This window comes from Haliotis rubra, unplaced genomic scaffold, assembly GCF_003918875.1.
Source record: "Haliotis rubra isolate DU_JTF1 unplaced genomic scaffold, ASM391887v1 Scf865, whole genome shotgun sequence".
In the NCBI taxonomy this organism is placed as follows: Eukaryota; Metazoa; Mollusca; class Gastropoda; order Lepetellida; family Haliotidae; genus Haliotis; species Haliotis rubra.
Genome location: NW_025767596.1, coordinates 113928 through 133640, shown reverse-complemented (window position 1 = coordinate 133640; position 19713 = coordinate 113928). Strand labels below are relative to the sequence as shown.

The 19713-nt window shown below is 41.1% G+C and overlaps 2 protein-coding genes across 2 annotated transcripts in view; one reads left to right on the top strand and one right to left on the bottom strand.

Annotated features, from left to right (window-relative positions):
* LOC124263017 (solute carrier family 13 member 2-like) overlaps window positions 1-13806 on the bottom strand; it is a 44034-nt gene extending 30228 nt beyond the window's left edge. The window contains exons 1-4 of the mRNA XM_046697630.1: window positions 13681-13806; window positions 10222-10302; window positions 1177-1477; window positions 250-399 (exon numbers count right to left, since the gene is read on the bottom strand). Coding sequence (XP_046553586.1) covers window positions 250-399; window positions 1177-1395 — 369 coding nt within the window. The 5' untranslated portion in view covers window positions 1396-1477; window positions 10222-10302; window positions 13681-13806. The remainder of the gene's footprint in view (window positions 1-249; window positions 400-1176; window positions 1478-10221; window positions 10303-13680) is intronic.
* Window positions 13807-17927: 4121 nt separating this feature from the next.
* Window positions 17928-18359, top strand: LOC124263011 (heterogeneous nuclear ribonucleoprotein A1-like). The gene has a single exon (XM_046697625.1). It carries the CDS (start codon window positions 17928-17930, stop codon window positions 18357-18359), a length of 432 nt encoding a protein of 143 aa, XP_046553581.1.
* The last annotated feature ends 1354 nt before the right edge of the window (window positions 18360-19713 follow it).

Below are 19713 nucleotides of genomic sequence, written 5' to 3'. Positions count from 1 at the left end.
TGGTATGTTACTGTCAGTGTGGTATGTTACTGTCAGTGAGGTATGTGACTGTCAGTGAGGTATGTTACTGTCAGTGAGGTATGTTACTGTCAGTGAGGTATGTTACTGTCAGTGTGGTATGTTACTGTCAGTGTGGTATGTTACTGTCAGTGTGGTATGTTACTGTCAATGAGGTATGCTACTGTCAGTGAGGTATGTGACTGTCAGTGAGGTATGTTTCTGTGAGTGAGGTATGCTGCATGCACTCACGTTGAGGTATGTTGCTGACACCGTCCTGGCTGAAAGTAGCCCCATCATTGGGAAGAGGAAGATGGGGATGAGGGATGTGGCTGCGATGGGTACTGCCTCCGTGATCCAGAACACGGCCATCACTAGTACCACGTAGGCACATTGCGTTTTCTGAAGAAGAAGAAGATTCAAGTTGACCATCATTGACTGCTACTTTCTTTGTTTGAATTAACATGCACGGTCTCCAGTACAAACTGTCCGGCTTGTACTGTCCACGCCCTAGTCCAGTATAGCTCTAGTATAACTATAGTCCGTTTGACTTCATTTTGGACCGATGAATATCTCACTAAAACAAAACCTAAAAATTGCAACAAAACAAAAAGTTGTTTCATTATTTTGTTGTCACTTTTCGCTGTTTCATACGAGGGAGAACCACTTGCTGGTAGAACAGCCAGGTGTGCGAGTTGTACAGTCTGTACGTGTGAAATTGAAATTGCACTGCACACCCTTGTTGATTACCTGGCTGTTCTACCAGTAAGTGGTTCTCCCTCGTATGAAACAGCGAAAAGTGACATCAAAATAATGATCGTTTGTTAAACAACTTTTCTTATTCGTGTGTCCAAAATTATGAGACAAATCATCAGAGTTGGTCTGTCGAATTCATGTGACTGTGCAAAATTTGGTTTTGTTGCAATTATTAGATTTTGTGTTAGTGAGCAATTCATCGGTCCAAAATGAAGACAAATGGACTATACGTGATTATGCGAGGACACAGACTCCTACAAGTAGCATTGCCATTAGAATGCCGACCCACGTCCTCTAAGTAATGTGACACTGGGGTGACAGGTGTCTCATGTCTGCATTTCTTGGAACTTTTACAAACTAAGTCAATAAAGTTGATGGTTTGACACTGTTAGAATCCGCCACCAAGCTGCTGAAGATACTTACCGGGTCGTCAGCAGCTAGGGGGAGCGGCAGCAGGATGATGGGAGTCAGCAGAACCACAAGCACGTTGCGGATCCCCCACAGTTGCCGCCATATTGACGGTCTCTCGTACTTCTGCTGATCAACACAAACCCTAGTGTTGGGCGGCTCAAACTCCGGCTCGAGGGGGTCGTGCTGGTCGGCTGGGGGGAGGGTGTAGGTCGTGCTGGAGCTGGGGTCCATATTCACACGCCGCTGATTGATGGAACACTGTACGGAGCTCCCCCGAGGACAAACGTTTGGGAAGATGGCGCCTCTCTTGTATCTGTGGAAATAGCGAGGTGGGGGTTTTAGTTGATCCAATGATTGACTGATTGACTGATGACCGGTGTTCGTGCTACTCCTAGCACCATACATGAATCCACTTGTGCCGCTTCGGACATTATCTCAATATCCAACTGTCGTCGGCGATACGGCAGAAATACGATTTACATTGGCTTTGCCATTAACACCCTCACTCATGCTCTCAAGCATTTATCCATGTTAACAAAACAGTGTTGTATTTGAACGCGAGATGTATCCACATAAGATCCCAGCAACAACGCGAGTAGTGAACGACTAGAACTACGACTACTACTGCTACAACTACCACAACTACGACTCCTGTTACCAATGCTGCATACAGAGCCGACGCGCGACGTCAGGATGATTTAAACAATACCTTGTCACGATTCGTTATGTCCCTGGCCTTATTCAAACATAACAGTAGACCAAACAACCGAGGGAAATGAGAGGCTAAGTTTCATTCACTGTAATAAATCATTTGAATGGAATTAGCACATGTGAAGTTACATTTCAAAGATTCAAAATGCTCTTGTTTGTCAACAGAAATATTGCCGGTGTCATTGTAGGACGGGGGACACGGATTGACTGAAAAACAAGTTGGAAATACTTTCTGCCTTTCAAAATATAATTTCTAAAATAAATGAAACAAGTTTCTGTCTGACGGACTGACAGTCATGTCTTTCCAATACACTTGAAAAAGGTTGTCCTTTGTATTCCCCTCATCTCCGTTGTCGGCCTAAACATACACGCAACATAACTGTAGGACGACTCTGTTGAACAATTTTCCAGCAGACCAAACCTGCAGCATAACATGTTGACTTGTAATCGAGCATGTTCGTTCTACTTATATTTCAAACAGTTTCAAACGAACCGTGCTCAATTTTCGTTTTGATAAACATTCAAGGCCCCAGGGAAGCTTAAACCTTTATGGTGGAAAAGAGAAGTATGCTTTCCGATACAACGCACCAGTGATAGACGTATTATATATTTTAAAACACAGTGCAATTCAGGAGGTCAAATGCAACATATGTTGCAATTCTGTCATTGGCTCAGCCATGCGCCGTATACAGCTTATGCTCATGTGTGCATCGACAAAAGCTCATCTTATAGCCTTCTGTCATCTTATTGTCGGACGAGTCTGACTAAATCATAAAAGTGTGGTAATGGATTACTATCAATTTGTCACGATACCAGGTAGTCGCAGGCAGTATCAACACATTCTGCATCGAGGTGATACCCGTAACACGTACAGGCAATGGCAAGTCGTACTGCATATCACGACGATGACTATCATGAGCATATATTTGTTTCAGCAGTAAGTACAGCTGTGCGATGCCGTTTGGAAACAAATCGAGTCTGAACCAGACAACCCAGTGATTATCACCATGCGATACAATGACAGAGCATGTGTATATAAATCACTAAGATATAGTGATGATATCAGGTGTTCACGTGAGGGTGAACGTATCCTGTCCCACCGGTGGCACCTGTCATAAACATTATGCTGCTAAGTTTAGTCAGTTGTTCGCCTGAAATAATTCGGGAACGTAACACAAAATACAAAATAGAAAACGTCATGTAAAAGTCAAGCCTTAAGTACTGTCGGAAATAGAAAGAAATGTTTTATCACATTTATATCGAAGAATGAGGACTATTTATATGGATATACAACTTCTTTATTCTGCATAGGCGACGTTTCAACGCTTGACAAGGACATTAGAATCTATGTCGAAACGTCGCCTATACAGAATAAAGAAGTTGTATATCCATATAAATAGTCCTCATTCTTCATCTACCCATCTTCTAGAATACCAATCAAAGAAAACAAACATTTATATCTACAATTTATGTAGTTAACTACAGTCTCAGTGGTAGGGAGATAGGAAACGTAGAAAAAGATCTTTACTGAAGAGAGATTAGTGCAGAAATGAGCAATGCGGGGTTGTTAAGTACTTGGAACGACTTATTTGGAACAGACCATGGCTTTATGCAAATTAGTGTGCGAGGATATTGTATTACAAAGGACACTTTTAAATGCTCACTTTGAAATTAGACTTAGTTTCATTATAAACGATACCTGACGTAACAACATGATATTTTTAACACTGAAACTATTAAGGATGTAGCTACCATGAAGTCTCACTATCACAAGTAGGAGTGGTCGTCTCAAAAGCAAAACCAGGAACAATGTCGCAGACGGTGGTTGGGGTCGGGAGCAGATATGAGCTATAGTCCGTTTGGGTTCAAATGAGAACGATGAATGATTAAATAAAAAGGGATAAGTGCCCAAAACATAAATAGGACACGTGGTCCTGAAACCTCTGTACCCAACAGGATCTGAAATCTGACGTTTATGATCGATCGCGGAAAATGTTGTTTAAGAAACCATCATGTATTATTGTGCTATTTTCACGCTTCACGCCGAGGGGTGACAAACGACTAGTGGAACAGTACCTCAAAGTCAAAGTCAAAATATGTTTATTTGTATGTAAGGCCACCGGCCCATATACAGCGGTTACAAAGAAGGTTCTCATTTAGGAGGATAACAATTGTTTTCTTAACATAATAGCATGATGGATATACAGTGATAATCTTTAAAATGGAGACATCGCATGAGGAAACAATTTTGTAAAATGCTGCATTATTACTTCTGATTGTAATACAGTTACGGAGATAATCATAAAACGGATTTTATCATAGGCTGGACATTCAACAAGAAAATGTAATTCGTCTTCAATGCCTTTTTTACAAAATGGACATGATCTATAATTTCTATCAATGGAAAGTCTTCTTCCTTCATTTACTTTTAAATCTAATAGCCCCAATCTAAACTTTACAAGTAGCAGTCTCAGATTCTTTGTAGTCACGAGGGATAAATATCTTTCTGGTTCTAAAAGGGACTGAAACTGTCTGTAACAATCAAAACGGGAGCTTTCTTCTAACCTCGAGTGCCATTCTTGTTGAAAAATACATATACAGCGATCTCTAAACTGGTTCAGGAAAGCATTGACATTACCTACGCCTTGGTTTAACCAGACGATACCAAAACCTTTAGAACAAAGGTTCTTTATATGGGACGCCCAAGTTTCTTTGCCGTTACTGTCTAAATGTAGAAGCATATTGTAGGAAATTTTCGGGAGACGGTGATCATGCATTTGTACTATCTTTAGCCAGTATTTTAAGCATCTAATTTGGGCATTAATGAAAACTGGAAATCTGCCACATTCTCCATATACCATGTCGTTAGGGGTAGATTGTGTAACGCCTAAAATTTCTTGCAGGCCAGTAAGTGTATCTTTTCAAGCGCTTGGAAAGGTTGGAAGCCCCATATTTCGGAACCGTACAAAAGAATAGGCTGAATTTGTACATCAAATAATTTGAAAAACACGTTGTGGGTAAGGAAACCAACGTTGTTATAAACGGACATGAGGTATAACAGTGCTTTCTTAGCTGTGAGAGCTAAATCTGCAGCACAATGTGTCCAGTCCATAGTAAAGAAAAGCTTTACACCGAGGTATTTATAATGATTTACGACATTAACGGGTTTAGAATTAAAACACCACTTTTCGTTCGAAGAGAGGGGACCACCTTTTCTAAATACAACAATATTAGTCTTTTCAAGATTTACTGATAGCGACCATTCTGAAGAATATCTTTCTAGTATGTTTAGTTGGTTTTGTAACGCAATAATTGAGGTAGATACTAGAATTACATCGTCTGCAAAAAGTAACATAAATATTTCAATAATGTCGGGAAATAACTGGACACCATGCTTACCTTGCAGCGAAATATCATTATGTAACTCGTTTATGAAGAAAGAGAACAGGATAGGGCTCATAATACATCCTTGTCTTAAACCGACTGGACAATCAAAAAAATCAGATAAACCACCTTGACTGCGTACACATGATTTAATATTTGAATACAATGACGAAAGCATGGTGTACATTTTGCCTCCCAGGCCAGCATTTCTAAGGCAAAACCATAGTTTGGAACGATCAACTGAGTGGAACGCCCTTTTATAATCAACAAATGCAACATACAATTTAGATTTGCGTCGAGATAAACATTTCTGAATAATTGCATATATGGTGAAAATATGGTCTGATGTGGAATAAGACTTCCTGAATCCTGCTTGACATTCGGGAATTTTATCGTGCATGTTTGCCCACAGTGTAAGTCTATTATTGAGAATAGATGTAGAACCTTTACCTAAAATACTCATTAATGATATACCTCTGTAGTTGTCTGGGTTGTTTACATCTCCCTTTTTATGAACTGGGACAATAATTGAGCGTGACCAGACTTCTGGAAAGTAGCCATCATTGAATATTTTGTTAAAACATTTACTAAGAAATGGCAGAATTTCAGAACTTGAACATTTCAACATTTCCACAAGAACCAGATCGAGACCAGGTGATTTACCACATTTAAGACTATTAATGGCATTCAAAATTTCACTGTCTGTAATATGGCAGTCTAGCACCTGTCTGTCTATGTCATCGAGTATAGGGGGTGAGTCATCTATAGAGTTATCTTCATTCTGGATAATCTGAAAGATATTGTTATTCTTAAAGACTGACTTAAAATGGACAAGCCATTCTGATTTTGATATCTGATTACTGGGGCCTGATATTTGTCTGAGTGAGCGGACTCGTTTCCAGAAAAGGGATGGGTTATGTAAAGAGTCCTTTAATTTTCTAAGGTTGTTTTTTGCATTGGTTTATTTTGAATTGTCTACAAAAAGCTTTATATTTATTTCGTTCCCTACAGTATAAGACTCGGTTGTTATCAGAGCAATTACGTCCAAATCTTCTAAGTGCTTTTCTAGCACGTTGTTTAGCTGCTCTACACTCTTTGATAAGTCTAACTTTAGGTTTCCTATCAAGGTTAGTCGTCTGGCTGAGCGACCGAATTGCCATCTATAGTCTGATCTATTGTTTTAAGCAGCTGTTCGTATTTTTCTGCTGTTCTGGATTACGCATTCCACAGATAGCCCAGTTAGGCTGATGTGGGTTAATTCGACATATGCTATGTGCAATTGTGTAAGTTTTAGGGATACAGAGTAACAGCCTAAAAATGTTCTTTTCGATTTGCGACAGTACTTAGACTGTTTAGTATAGCTTGGCAGAAATGCGTGCTAACGTCAACGCCAGTATGTCTGCTAGTAGTCAAACACAAGTCCGTGTTAACGTCAACACCAGTATGTCTGCTAGTGGTCCGTCTCTTGTCAGTAGTCAGGAAGAATTCCCTGTCTGAGCTTTACCTCGAAATACACTATGCAACAAAGAGGCCCAATATTCCTGAGGCCTTTTCCCCCTCAGCTTTCAAAAGAAAACTTACCTTTCTTTCTCAGCCTCAATTTCCAACTGACCAATCTGATTTTTTTTCTTCCATTCTCATTTTTTTTCTCTTTCGAATTCTAATTCCTTTAAAGTATAAAATCTGTTTTACTCAATCCAAGCCATAACTTCATCATCTAACAATTTGTACCTCAAGCAGGTACGTGATCGAAAGCTTCTTCACATCTGCCTTGCTCATACGTTATTTGTATCAAGTTGGTATTGTTTGGTCATTGTTTGGTCGGGGGTTGATTCTTCACATGCTGCACGTTTAAATAACACGTGACAAGACAACGCCGAGACAGGACAGACTGCAGTGACCTCTGCTCAGACCATCCAGGACTTCGGCGTATCCACCCCAAGTTCCTGGAACCGCGACATTACGGGATACGATCCCGTGGTACCAACATACCATCTATCTTAACGCAATTTCATCGATAAAGGTGGTGCCAAAATCACCTCCGTTCACCTCGGTTTTAGTGGAGGGCTGTTGCCGTAATAGACGAGTCCAGGTTTAACGTTTCCTGTCGTGATGGGCGTCAACGTTTCTATTGACGTGTTTCGGTAGCGTTAATCTCAAGCCTGTGTCATGGACTGTGTCATGGGGTAGTTCAGTGATACTTTAGGGTAGGATAGGTGTACGTCAGAGAACCCCTTTAGTTGTTGTTCAGAACAGTTCTCCACGTAGGCTACTGACATCACATGCTCAGTAGTAATTCCGTTCAATTACTGCATTGGCGTGTATAGTCACCGGATGAAATGGAGCGACGTCTACGTGGGCCCAAATCCACCAGATAACGTTCGTAATTTGGCATTGTAGCTTCACCCCTGTCCCACATCTTGACTCGTAACGTCAATGTCATGGAAATTAAACATGCTGTTATGCCGTGTTCTTATAATAATCTCAAAATCCAACATATTTACATGGAAACGTTTGTCTATTGTTTCAAATGTAGAAAGAATTGTAACACTGCGCATTCTTTTTGTGGCTAGTATTTCGTATGCAATGACCATAAACCCTTTAAATACTATCATGTGACAAAATGAGTGTACATAAATTTAAACTACAGAAAACAAATAAAAGAACTGTAACGTAGTGGAATGGCTTGATTCGCCCAGTGGTGGTATAAGTCCCCTCCTGTTACTATCAATGTCTGTGGCGGGGAGAGAGAGATAAAAAGGCTAAAGGACTGTGAGTTTAAGCATAAGTTTATCTTGATATATAACTTATCAACAGCAGGCCAACAGCTGTGGCTGTTCCTATTATCACCTTGACACGCAGGTATCAGGCTGCATCTCAGTCTCCATTATAAATTGTTGTTTTCCAACACCATACCAGTAGCCTTGTGCTCCGGCAAGGTAATACATCGTCCCCCTCGCCGCTTTATTTGTGTCCTTTCAAACACTTTATTCAATAAAAAAGGTCTAAAAATTTGCGATAAAAGATGTTTAAACAAGCGTGGAAACAGGACCCCAAAGTCCATGCATCAACAGGTGATTTAATGTCAGAACCGTGACACATAAACTGACGTACTAAAGATAGTACATATAACCACCAGGCTGACCCACCTGAAGACTGAGCCACACGACTGATCTAGGAATCGGTTACCCACACGAGTACAGACCAAACACACGGATCAAACAGTGGGCATGAAAACATGTGAGTCTCAGCTAGTGAGTATGGTTACAACAGTGGGCTTGAGTGAGTGAGTGAGTGAGTTTGGTTTTACGCCACTTTTAGCAATATTCCAGCAAAATGTCTTCGGCATGACGAACGAACATTTTAACCACTAGGCTACCCCATCGCCCCTAATGGGATAGAAACAAGCCTGTATGTCAGTATGTCCCTGATAAAGAGAAGACGTAATAATTTTACGCAGTACATCCCTGATAAAGAGAAGATGTTATAATTGTCGGCAGTATATTTTTTTAAACAGAGAAGATGTAATAATTGTAGGCAGTATATCCCTGATAAAGAGAAGATGTAATAATTGTAGGCAGTATATCCCTGATAAAGAGAAGATGTAATAATTGTAGGCAGCACATCCCTGATAAAGAGAAGATGTAATAATTGTAGGCAGTACATCACTGATAAAGAGAAGATGTTATAATTGTCGGCAGTATATTTTTTTAAACAGAGAAGATGTAATAATTGTAGGCAGTACATCCCTGATAAAGAGAAGATATAATAATTGTAGGCAGTATATCCCTGATAAAGAGAAGATGTAATAATTGTAGGCAGTATATCCCTGATAAAGAGAAGATGTAATAATTGTAGGCAGCACATCCCTGATAAAGAGAAGATGTAATAATTGTAGGCAGTACATCACTGATAAAGAGAAGATGTAATAATTGTAGGCAGTATATCCCTGATAAAGAGAAGATGTAATAATTGTAGGCAGCACATCCCTGATAAAGAGAAGATGTAATAATTGTAGGCAGTACATCACTGATAAAGAGAAGATGTAATAATTGTAGGCAGTACATCACTGATAAAGAGAAGATGTAATAATTGTAGGTAGTAAATTTTTGTAAAGAGAAGATGTAATAAATGTAGGGAGTACATCCCTGATAAAGAGAAGCTGTAATAAATGTAGACAGTATATCCCTGATAAAGAGAAGATGTAATAATTGTAGGCAGCACATCCCTGATAAAGAGAAGATGTAATACTTGTAGGCAGCGCATCCCTGATAAAGAGAAGATGTAAAAATTGTACACAGTATTTCTTTATAAGAGAAGATGTAATAATTGTAGGCAGTATATTCCTGATAAAGAGAAGATGTAAAAATTGTACGCAGTATTTTTTTAATAAGAGAAGATGTAATAAATGTAGGCAGTACATCCCTGATAAAGAGAAGATGTAATAATTGTACGCAGTACATCCCTGATAAAGAGAAGATGTAATAAGTGTAGGCAGTATTTTTTTTATAAGAGAAGATGTAATAAGTGTAGGCAGTATTTTTTTTATAAGAGAAGATGTAATAATTGTAGGCAGTATGTTTTTTATAAGAGAAGATGTAATAATTGTAGGCAGTATTTTTTGTATAAGAGAAGATGTAATAATTGTAGGCAGTACATCCCTGATAAAGAGAAGATATAATAATGGTAGGCAGTATATCTGAGGTGTACTAGAGGTTTATTGGTATTAAACACATATCAGACCATCTCTCCCATACTCCTCGGACCTGTCTCTATTGTGTCTAAACGCCTGTTACTGTTAATGTTTCATGAGCTCGTGGTATGTATTTTATACCCATATATCTTATTACTTTACTGTATCCCATATATGACTAAACGAGTACGTTTTGTGTCCGTTAATACGACGTGTATATTGCAAAACTCGCTGTTAACATGCTGGACATAAATGATATACTGTCTTACCTCTAGTGCAGGATGAGATGAACACAGCTTCCCCGTGTGATATTCAGCTCTCAGTTTCCAGTGTGCTCCACACATGCGACACTAAAACATATATGTCACTTCAACACCTAAATATGTGTAAACATGTATACAGGCTTGCTGCATTATTCACTGGACAAAGTGTCTTGTGGTACAAAACAAACAAAGACTAAGTGATAATGTTTTGTGTACCGTGCCACCTGCCGGGACGGAACATCCCACTGTGTTGATGACAATGACGTGATTCCTAGCTCGCTTCCCGGTCCGCCCCGCAGGGGTATAGTGGAGGTTAAGGGAGACTTTTTTACCGTGACATGTTTTAGTTATTTACAGTAATTGTGGTGATGATGTAAAGCATGGATTTAGTGTTCAGATAGACCGGTCTTTTATTGTTTGGTTTGTTGTTTAACGCCGCACTCAGCAATGTTAGAGTGATCATTACAAAATCGATTGCAGACCATACAATCCAGTGACTGATATCCTGAACATCGATTTACGGAATTGCGATAGGATGACAAGTGGATGCAACACCCGGATGAAGCGGTCCTGCGCCGGAGTTGTGACCCTTGGTCTACCAGTTCTCGGTCGATCTCTTGTAGAGTTGTGGAGTCTGTAGCGCTGCCACAGACGGGAGATGGTACTCTGCCTCACGTTGAAGTGCCTGGCTACTGATGACTGACTTTCTCCAGCTTCCAGACGCCCAATGGCTCTGTTTCTACAGCCTTCATTCAGTCTTGGCATTTTGAGGGTTGCATATACGGAACAGCTTAGAGTGATTCGCAACGGGACTGTCAGATTTTTATACCCATCAGTATGAAGCTTTAGTACCCGTATTTGCACGTGCAACATGCTTACTGCTTTTTCTCCCAGTTTTAATTCAAACGAAAATAACGGGTATAAAACATAAGCTGGAAAATGTGTGTTCAGCACCTCTCGTTGTTTCAGTCAGCTGGACAGGCCAATATATACCATGTTGTTACACTCATAAAAAGTCAAATGAATGAATAATTGATTGACCAGACAATCTAATGATCAACAGCATGACCATCGATCTATGCAACTGGGATACGATGACATGTGTCAACCAAGTCATTGAGCCTGACCACCTGATCCCGTTAGTCGCCTCATACGACAATCATGGGTTACTGAAGATCAATTTTTGCCCGGATGTTGACGGGTCTAAAATGGACGAGAATGAACCATGTGGCTAGAATGAGTGAGTGAGTTAAAGTCACATCGGCAATATTTCAGCCATATCGTGACTAAAACTAGTTTTAAATTCATAATACATACATATAATATATAAAACCCTGTCAACGAAGGACAGTAAAACCATTAGATTATCACAGATTGAGTTAAAACTAGCTAGCATATATCTTTAAAAGTAGAAAATTATTTTTGGACAATACAATGTGAAAATGGGCTATAGATCGCCAACAACTGAAGATAGATCACCATACTAGGGACCATGGAGACTTACAGTGCCTTTGCTACCTCCATGGACCCTACCTCCATGGATTTACACCATCCCCTCAGCTACTGGCTACGTTTAAAAATTTGGTATGTTTAAATTTTACTTTGAAAGTTTTGGGTCTTACGTACCCTCTTAGGGGGACAATAATTTTACGATACTTTAACCCCCGTTGGGGGTACAGCCACTAACAATCTAAGTTACTAATAAAAACTACCAATCATTAAAACACACCTATCTACAGAACATATTACTCAAAATTAAACAATTAAATCAATTTCTTTTAAAAAAACAATAATTAAATGGAAATTAACGGTGTTAAAAAGATCCTTAACTGTTTTCACATTAAAATATCTATCCCTTATGATGGAGAATTGAACACAGTCAAGCAAGACATGCTTGACCCTGTGGCTATGTGGCAATCAGATAGTGGCATACTATTTACTGTTATAACCAAACCAGGTATGGACAGAGGCTAGAGTGTGTGTGTGGAGAGCAGGAGGTAGGTGGATCTACACCTCGGCACTGGTAGGAAACAAAACATCCGTTAAAGGGTGGTACTTGTTGTTACCCAGGCTGGCGTTCATCATCAGGGAATGAAGTAGCTAGCTCGGGGGGTGATTAAACAAGGATGAGCTAGCTCGGGGGTGATTAAACAAGGATGAGCTAGCTCGGAGTCAGGATACTGTGTCCGTGTGGGGTATTCATGTTAAACTGCCACATGGAATCTCAGTGGGGTAACACATTATTACTGACATTAATCCTGATAAGAACAAGCGCTCACTTACTCACTCACTCACGCTGACACACACGCGCAAAGCACGTCTTTATATTAGTGCAATAATTTTTATCCGACCTTAAAGCCCAGTTTTCTCCACCTTACCTTTCAAGTCGATATAACAATGGCTGCTTTCAACACGTGAAGGGTGTCTCCACAAGAGGAATCCGCCTAACCTCTCTAACATTAATTACGGTTGTATGTAGTAAGAACAAAACGTCTACAGTGATACATACCGTATCATGAGATACACAGTGACGGCTGGCTATATCAGGTGCTGATACGACTTAGTTGATGTCCTGGTGTTATCTGACCATCGACCCACTGGTCAGTTAACCGGACTTCCTAGACAAAACAGTTTCTGTAATCACGTACCGGATTTTGATTAAGAGGACATACATTATCTTTATATTTTCAAACCTCTTTGATGTCGGGATCAAAGATATGTCTTCAGGATTCAAAGTCGTCTCGCTTTTGAAAATGTCAATGCACAAAAGACGTTCAGTGAGACACTGTTGTTTTATGCCGCCGTAGTTAATTGTCCAGCTACACCAAGTAAGGGTTTAATCGACCGCTTGCAGATGGTGCAGCGACCCCAGCGTCAGGATACCACAACACCATCCCAGCCCGGTTACACGTTCCTATTGTGATCCTAAAGTGTCAATAGTTTTCTACCTTTAGTAGACCCTTGAAGATCCGGGTTAGAATTGATCTTCAGTAACCAATGCCTGCCGTAAGAGGCGACTAACGGGATCGGGTGGCCAGGCTCGCTGACTTGGTTGACACATGTCATCGTATCCCAACTGCTCCTTCGGTTGATCACTGGATTGTCTGGTCCAGACTTGATTATTTACAGACCGCCGCCATAAAGCTGGAACATTGCTTAGTGCGGCGTAGAACTAAACTCACTCACTCTACCATTTGTACTGTGGCGCCATAGGGTAGTCGGCTGCTAAATGGGTTTGTTTTCACGCTGAAAGTCCGGGTACGATTTCCTGTTAGTACAATGATTGCCATGGGTGCAATTTATGAGGCAAATTTCAGATTTCTCAAAAATTATATTGCAGGGATATTGCTAAAGGCGGCAAACAGACACACTCAGTAACTGATTCTGGCCCAAGATGCCCAAGCTCGACAACACATGCTGGGAGATGCAGAGATCAAGCAGAGGAGCATTCTGTGTGATACCTACATTGTCAACCCCAGCCGCTCGATGTAATGAACCTCCAGTATCCACTGCCTCCAACCAGGGATACTCTACAACATTATATAGTCTCCCTGCTCCAACACAATACACATTTAAACCAACAGTTTAACACATTTACTCATCAAGGGTATATAAATAAGCTTTAAGAAAGTACGTGTTGTGTTTCCTGATCACAAGGAAGTATTTAGTCATATAACAGTACATGTCTGCCTTGCTCGCCCCACTTGGTGTTATAAGCCTGATGAATGAAGGACACGCTGTCCACACATTATATAATCTACCCCCAGACGGAGTTATGTCACGTTATGCAGGAAATACATCACAGTTCTCGCGGGGGTCCATGTTCGACGTGATCTCATTGCAACGTTTTCTATAAATAGCGACAACCTGCTCCGGTTCTCCACATGATCAGACCTTTGTAGTGTTTGTGGTCTCCATGTGTTTGTTTCATCCTGGCAAAACTGAAGACCTGGGACCGTTTTACAAATCTGTCTTAGCTGCAAGGTGGTCGAAATCCCCATGCTTTAACATTGCATTGCACTAAGATAGCTTTGAGCAACAGGACCCAGGAGTGAGTGAGTGAGTGAGTTTAGGTTAACGCCGCTTTTAGCAATATTCCAGCAATATCACGGCGGGGGACACAGACTTCACACATTGTACCTATGTGGGGAATCGAACCCGAGCCTTCGGCGTGACGACCAAACATTTTAACCACTAGGCTACCCCACCGCCTCGGGACCCAGGAGTCACAGATAAGGTGTGAATGTGTCGGGATTCAATCATGTGTTGGCTACTTAAACCACGTGACATACGACCAGGAACGTTACACAATTACGTCAACTATGAGCCAAAGCTTTCACCCCTCTCATGTGACTGGACTCGTCCAATGTCGCCACCCGCACATACATGGTGGTTACATGGTGGTTACACGCTGGACGTGACGTGAATGTTGTATTATGAAAGAGTTAAGAAAAAAAGGAGTTGTACATAATGTGTTTCACCTGTGTAGCTACATAGTTCACTATTCTATTGGTCAAGACCCACATACCACAGGTGTTCTGATCCTAAACCAGGTACACAAGTTGTTTAAAACCTTCTGGAGCCGAGGTCATCAAGTGTTTGGGTTAGTCGACAAGACAACAAGGAAGCCCTGTCGTCCGTGCACCTGTCGAGGTCACCTGGTCGAGGTGAGGCGACTTCTCGGTCAGCGGGAAATACTCGTGGTCGGTTAAACCACGAACACGGTACGCTTTGAGCTGGCGACGTGCGACATTCTGCTCAATGTATTCGTTTCATGGTTTATATACGATGACGGACAGCGTGGAAGGAAATTCAAAGCTTCGATTGATGTTTGTTTAGTTTGTTTGTTGTTTGTTAATTACCCCCCGCTGAGCTATATATGACCGGGGTTTGTAAATAATCCAGACAATCCAGTGATTAACATCATGAGCATTAGTGAATGCAGTCGACCACCTGCTTCAACCAAGTCAACACCACCAAATCCATTAAGTCACCTCTTACGACAAGCATAGTTTCACTAAACCATTTCTAATGGGATTTGTAGGGTTACTGATCAATATGCTGTTTAAAGCCAGCGGTTGAAGGCCCAAAGGCGTGCCCATACTAAGATACATATCGCCAAGCGACACAAGTTCGGTCAGCATGCAATTTCGATCGACCTTTTTGATAGAAAATTCTCGCGATATGTAACGAGAAATTACGGTACCTGTGGCTTTGATCTTCTGGCGACACCGCTTTCTGAAAATGGTTCGCGTCAAATTACGCAATAGCTCATATTTACCTAACAACTAGTTTTAAGCCATAGATAATCAGATTCTACATATCTTATCAGCTCAAGCACTACATGTGAATCAGAGTACATTCACCTGGCATGAGAGACGGCACAGCTGTTGTCTACATGTTTACTTGCCTGTGTAAACATCACGTGACCAGACACGTGATATCAAAAGTTCGAAGTATGAAACAAGTTAAACCATCTCATGGGCGGATCAAGGAGTTTTGAAAGGAGGGGGTTCAGGGGGTTCGAACCCTCTGAACCCCCCATTGACTCTGCCAACGCAAAAAAAAAAATCTTCGACCCCCCTGACCCCCCTGGATCCGCCACTGCATCTGTTACAGAAAATCTAATATTTTTTGAGAATTTCGTCAATGTGGATAAGATGTTATGAAAGATAAAGCTTTACTTTCACAGGTTTTGACAAATGTTGAAACCAAGGCAGTATTTTGTCTGCTGCCCTACACAAGGCACATAAAGCTGCTGTGGATGGCCGGTAGAGCCACATTTCCGAAACAGATATATAGCCTAAATTGATGTGGCTCTCCCGGCTATGCTGTGAAAACATGCGATTCAAACGCGTTACCGTATTTGACAAAACAAGACATGTTTCCTCATAATTGTATTCAGATTACAACAGGTTTTGTTTCTATAATTAGCACAATATAATATAGTAATAGGTATATTACATATCATAATAATATCACGTAATAATAATAAATCTTAATCTGTAAAACATAATAATAATGATAATGGTTTAGTTTGTTGCCATGTGTACAAACAGATAAAATGGCGTAAGATCACAAAACATAATTTACAAACATTCTTTTCTACACCCCCTACTGCAGATGAAGGACGTCGCCCACATGGCCTGTATAATCCATGTCACTCAGGTGTTGGCTCAGAAGCTCGGTCTTCAGTGATGCAATACGAGCGTCAATGGTTTTATATTTCCACTGGTCAGATAGTCTCAGGACAGCAACCTCTGTGAGAGGCTGCTCACGCTGAAATAGCTTTACTATCTCGTAAATGTTAGGGTGGCACTTCTGGACAAGTCTCTTTACCTTATTGTGCCATCCTTCTAGGTTATTGTTAGATTAATCAGTTACATTAATCTTAATCTAGGGACAGTCCTTTCCGGTATTGCGATGTCATTGAACGTGTTCATTTTAAATTCCTTAAATTAGCTACCGGTCTTAGATATAACACCCCGAACTTTATGGTATATGGAGAACTTGGAAGACAACCTATTCAGCTCCAAATCTCTAAACGATTAATTACTTATTGGTGCAAATTGAAATTTTCTCATCCAAACAACAAAATAGCCGCTTTCATTCTAGATTATATTACGGATGATGCTTCCGTGGCTAAATCGTGTGAAACATATATTTTGTAAATGCGGCTGTATTAGTAAACCCCTTTCCTTTCATTATACTCAATCCTGGATCATATCAAAATCTGAATCAATCCTGGAAGACCAGTTTTTACAATCGTGGACCAGTGACATGACTAATTCAGCTAAAGGACAATATTATAAGATTTTAAAAAATTCACCTTCACTCGACAAATACTTACTGCTATCTGAAAATATTTGGAAACCTATTCTATACTGTAAAACATCTAACCATAAATTGCAAATAGAAACTGGGTGATGGACGAATTTTGCATGAAAAGAAAGAGTATGTTACCTTAATAACTCGCTGTTAACTTGGGATGAATTCCATTATATCTTTAGATGTTCATATTTTAGCCACATCTCTCACTTAGAAGATAGCTCTTGTTCCTTCTCTAATCTCTCTACATATAAAAAAATTTATGTCAAGAACTAAAATTTCAACAATCAAACACCTATCTAAATTTATCAAATGTATATGTTCTAGTTTTCAGTAATCATTGCGTATATTCCCTGTCACCTTCTTGCATACTTTGTATATTCTGTATTTCATTTTATGTACTCATGTACCACCGGAGGTGGTTCCATTTTGAGTAATAAACTCTGAGTGAAGAAGCTAAACAACACGCTTGTGAGTAGGAAAGATTATTAGTTTCTTGTGAAAAAAATATATTATACAATGTGATTTAGAATCATAAATAGGGATAGTTTTCTACCGGTATTGCTAAACAGCACGCTTGTGAGTAAGAAAGATTATTCGTTTCTTGTAAAAACAATATTATACTTGGGGACATTCTTTTACCGGTTACGGTAATCCATCAATTAATTAATGTGGCTTTACCGGCTACAGCCATGTAATTAAAAACCGCTCTACTGGAACAGGCTGTCTATTGGACGGGTAGTCAAACTGGGAGTAGTCTGAATGGGAATGAACCTTGAAATGTGGCCTTCCCGACAGTAGTCATTTTTGAATGTGGCTTTCCCGACCTGTCACCGGATGGGGTGGCGATATGGAAGCTGCTTCCAACCGGATGGGGTGGCGATATGGAAGCTGCTTCCACCGGATGGGGTGGCGATGTGGAAGCTGCTTCCACCGGATTGGGTGGCGATGTGGAAGCTGCTTCCACCGGATGGGGTGGCGATGTGGAAGCTGCTTCCACCGGATGGGGTGGCGATGTGGAAGCTGCTTCCACCGGATGGGGTGGCGATGTGGAGGCAGCTTCCACCGGATGGGGTGGCGATGTGGAGGCTGCTTCCACCGGATGGGGTGGCGATGTGGAAGCAGCTTCCACCGGATGGGGTGGCGATGTGGAAGCTGCTTCCACCGGATGGGGTGGCGATGTGGTAGCTGCTTCCACCGGATGGGGTGGCGATGTGGAAGCTGCTTCCAACGGATGGGGTGGCGATGTGGAAGCTGCTTCCACCGGATGGGGTGGCGACGTGGAAGCTGCTTCCATCTCTGCTGTTCTACTCTAGTGACCGCACAACCCCTAGTGTCATGGGAAGAAGAGAATGGACATGTGATATTTGGATACAATGGCAAATTTTGGAAACGGTTATACTTAGTCTGAGATTAGCATTTTCCATAGATCTAGCAATTCATCTTGCAGATATGTGAAAGGATAAAAACCTCCATGTGGGTCTGAAGGTACGGCGCCATTCTGTCAGCTATAAGATGCAGTGAGTGAGTGAGTGAGTGGCTCTGATCAGGCGAGTGAATGACCAAATGACTTGAACTGAAATCGTTTTAATAATTTGGCCATATGACTGAACATGACTGGTTTTACAGATTGACTGTAACATATGTACATGTGTTCACCGAGACAAGCAGCGAGGTTAAACTGAAGGCTATGCGAGACCGTCGAGAGTTAATCCGTCAAACTGGGCCTACCGCACAGCTGGCAATGACATCTACATGACGCTGTTGTGTAGAAACACGCCAGCGAGTAACGCAGCTCATCTGGTCACTCACATAGCCAGGACAATGAAAACCATTCAATTTACAGTCTACAGTTACATCCCTTTGGTGGTTTCAGGATTGGCTGATCACGAGTACGAATGTCTGATAGCAATCATTACCTTGTCAGTTTGTTCCTAGGTTCAGCCTGAGTAGCAAACGTCCAACACTTACATGATATTCCTGTGGGAACTCAGGGTTTATGCCCGGACTGTCGACAACCAGAAATAATCCGTCCCAATAACTTGTCGACAGTCCGGGAAAAGGGAGGTGATGTTCTACATGAGTGTGATATATCCTCTCCCCAAAAAGAAACGCATATGTGAATTTCAACTGTATTTTTATGTTTATTTTGAAACATCTTGTAGGCTTTATGAGTCAATGAAATATAGCGAAATTGCACACTGGGAATGCAGACTTATCCGTCTTTGGCACCAACTCGAGGAAAGTCAGTTTGAGTGTCACATGGAGGCGTGTGGTGCTGAAGTCAATACCTCGTGTGACCACCGTGGGTATACAGAGGTGAGGTGAAATTGAGTTTAACGTCGTGCCTGAGAATATTTCGCTCATATGACGACGTGCATGCGTGTGTTTGTGTATGTGCGGCTGCTTGTACTAGCTTAGACTTAAGTTGGTTTTATAGTGCTAGCCCACTGAGATACCACGCCGCAGTGAAGCATGAATACCCCACTCAGACACATTATACTGACTCCGAGTCGACCAGTCCTTGTTGTACCCATTAATGCCGAGCGCCAGGCAGGGACCAACAAGTACCATATTTTAACGTCTTTTGGTATGACGCGGTCGGGGATCGAGCCCGCGACCTTCCGCTCTCCGGGCGGACGCTCTAACCACTACACAACGGAGGCGGTT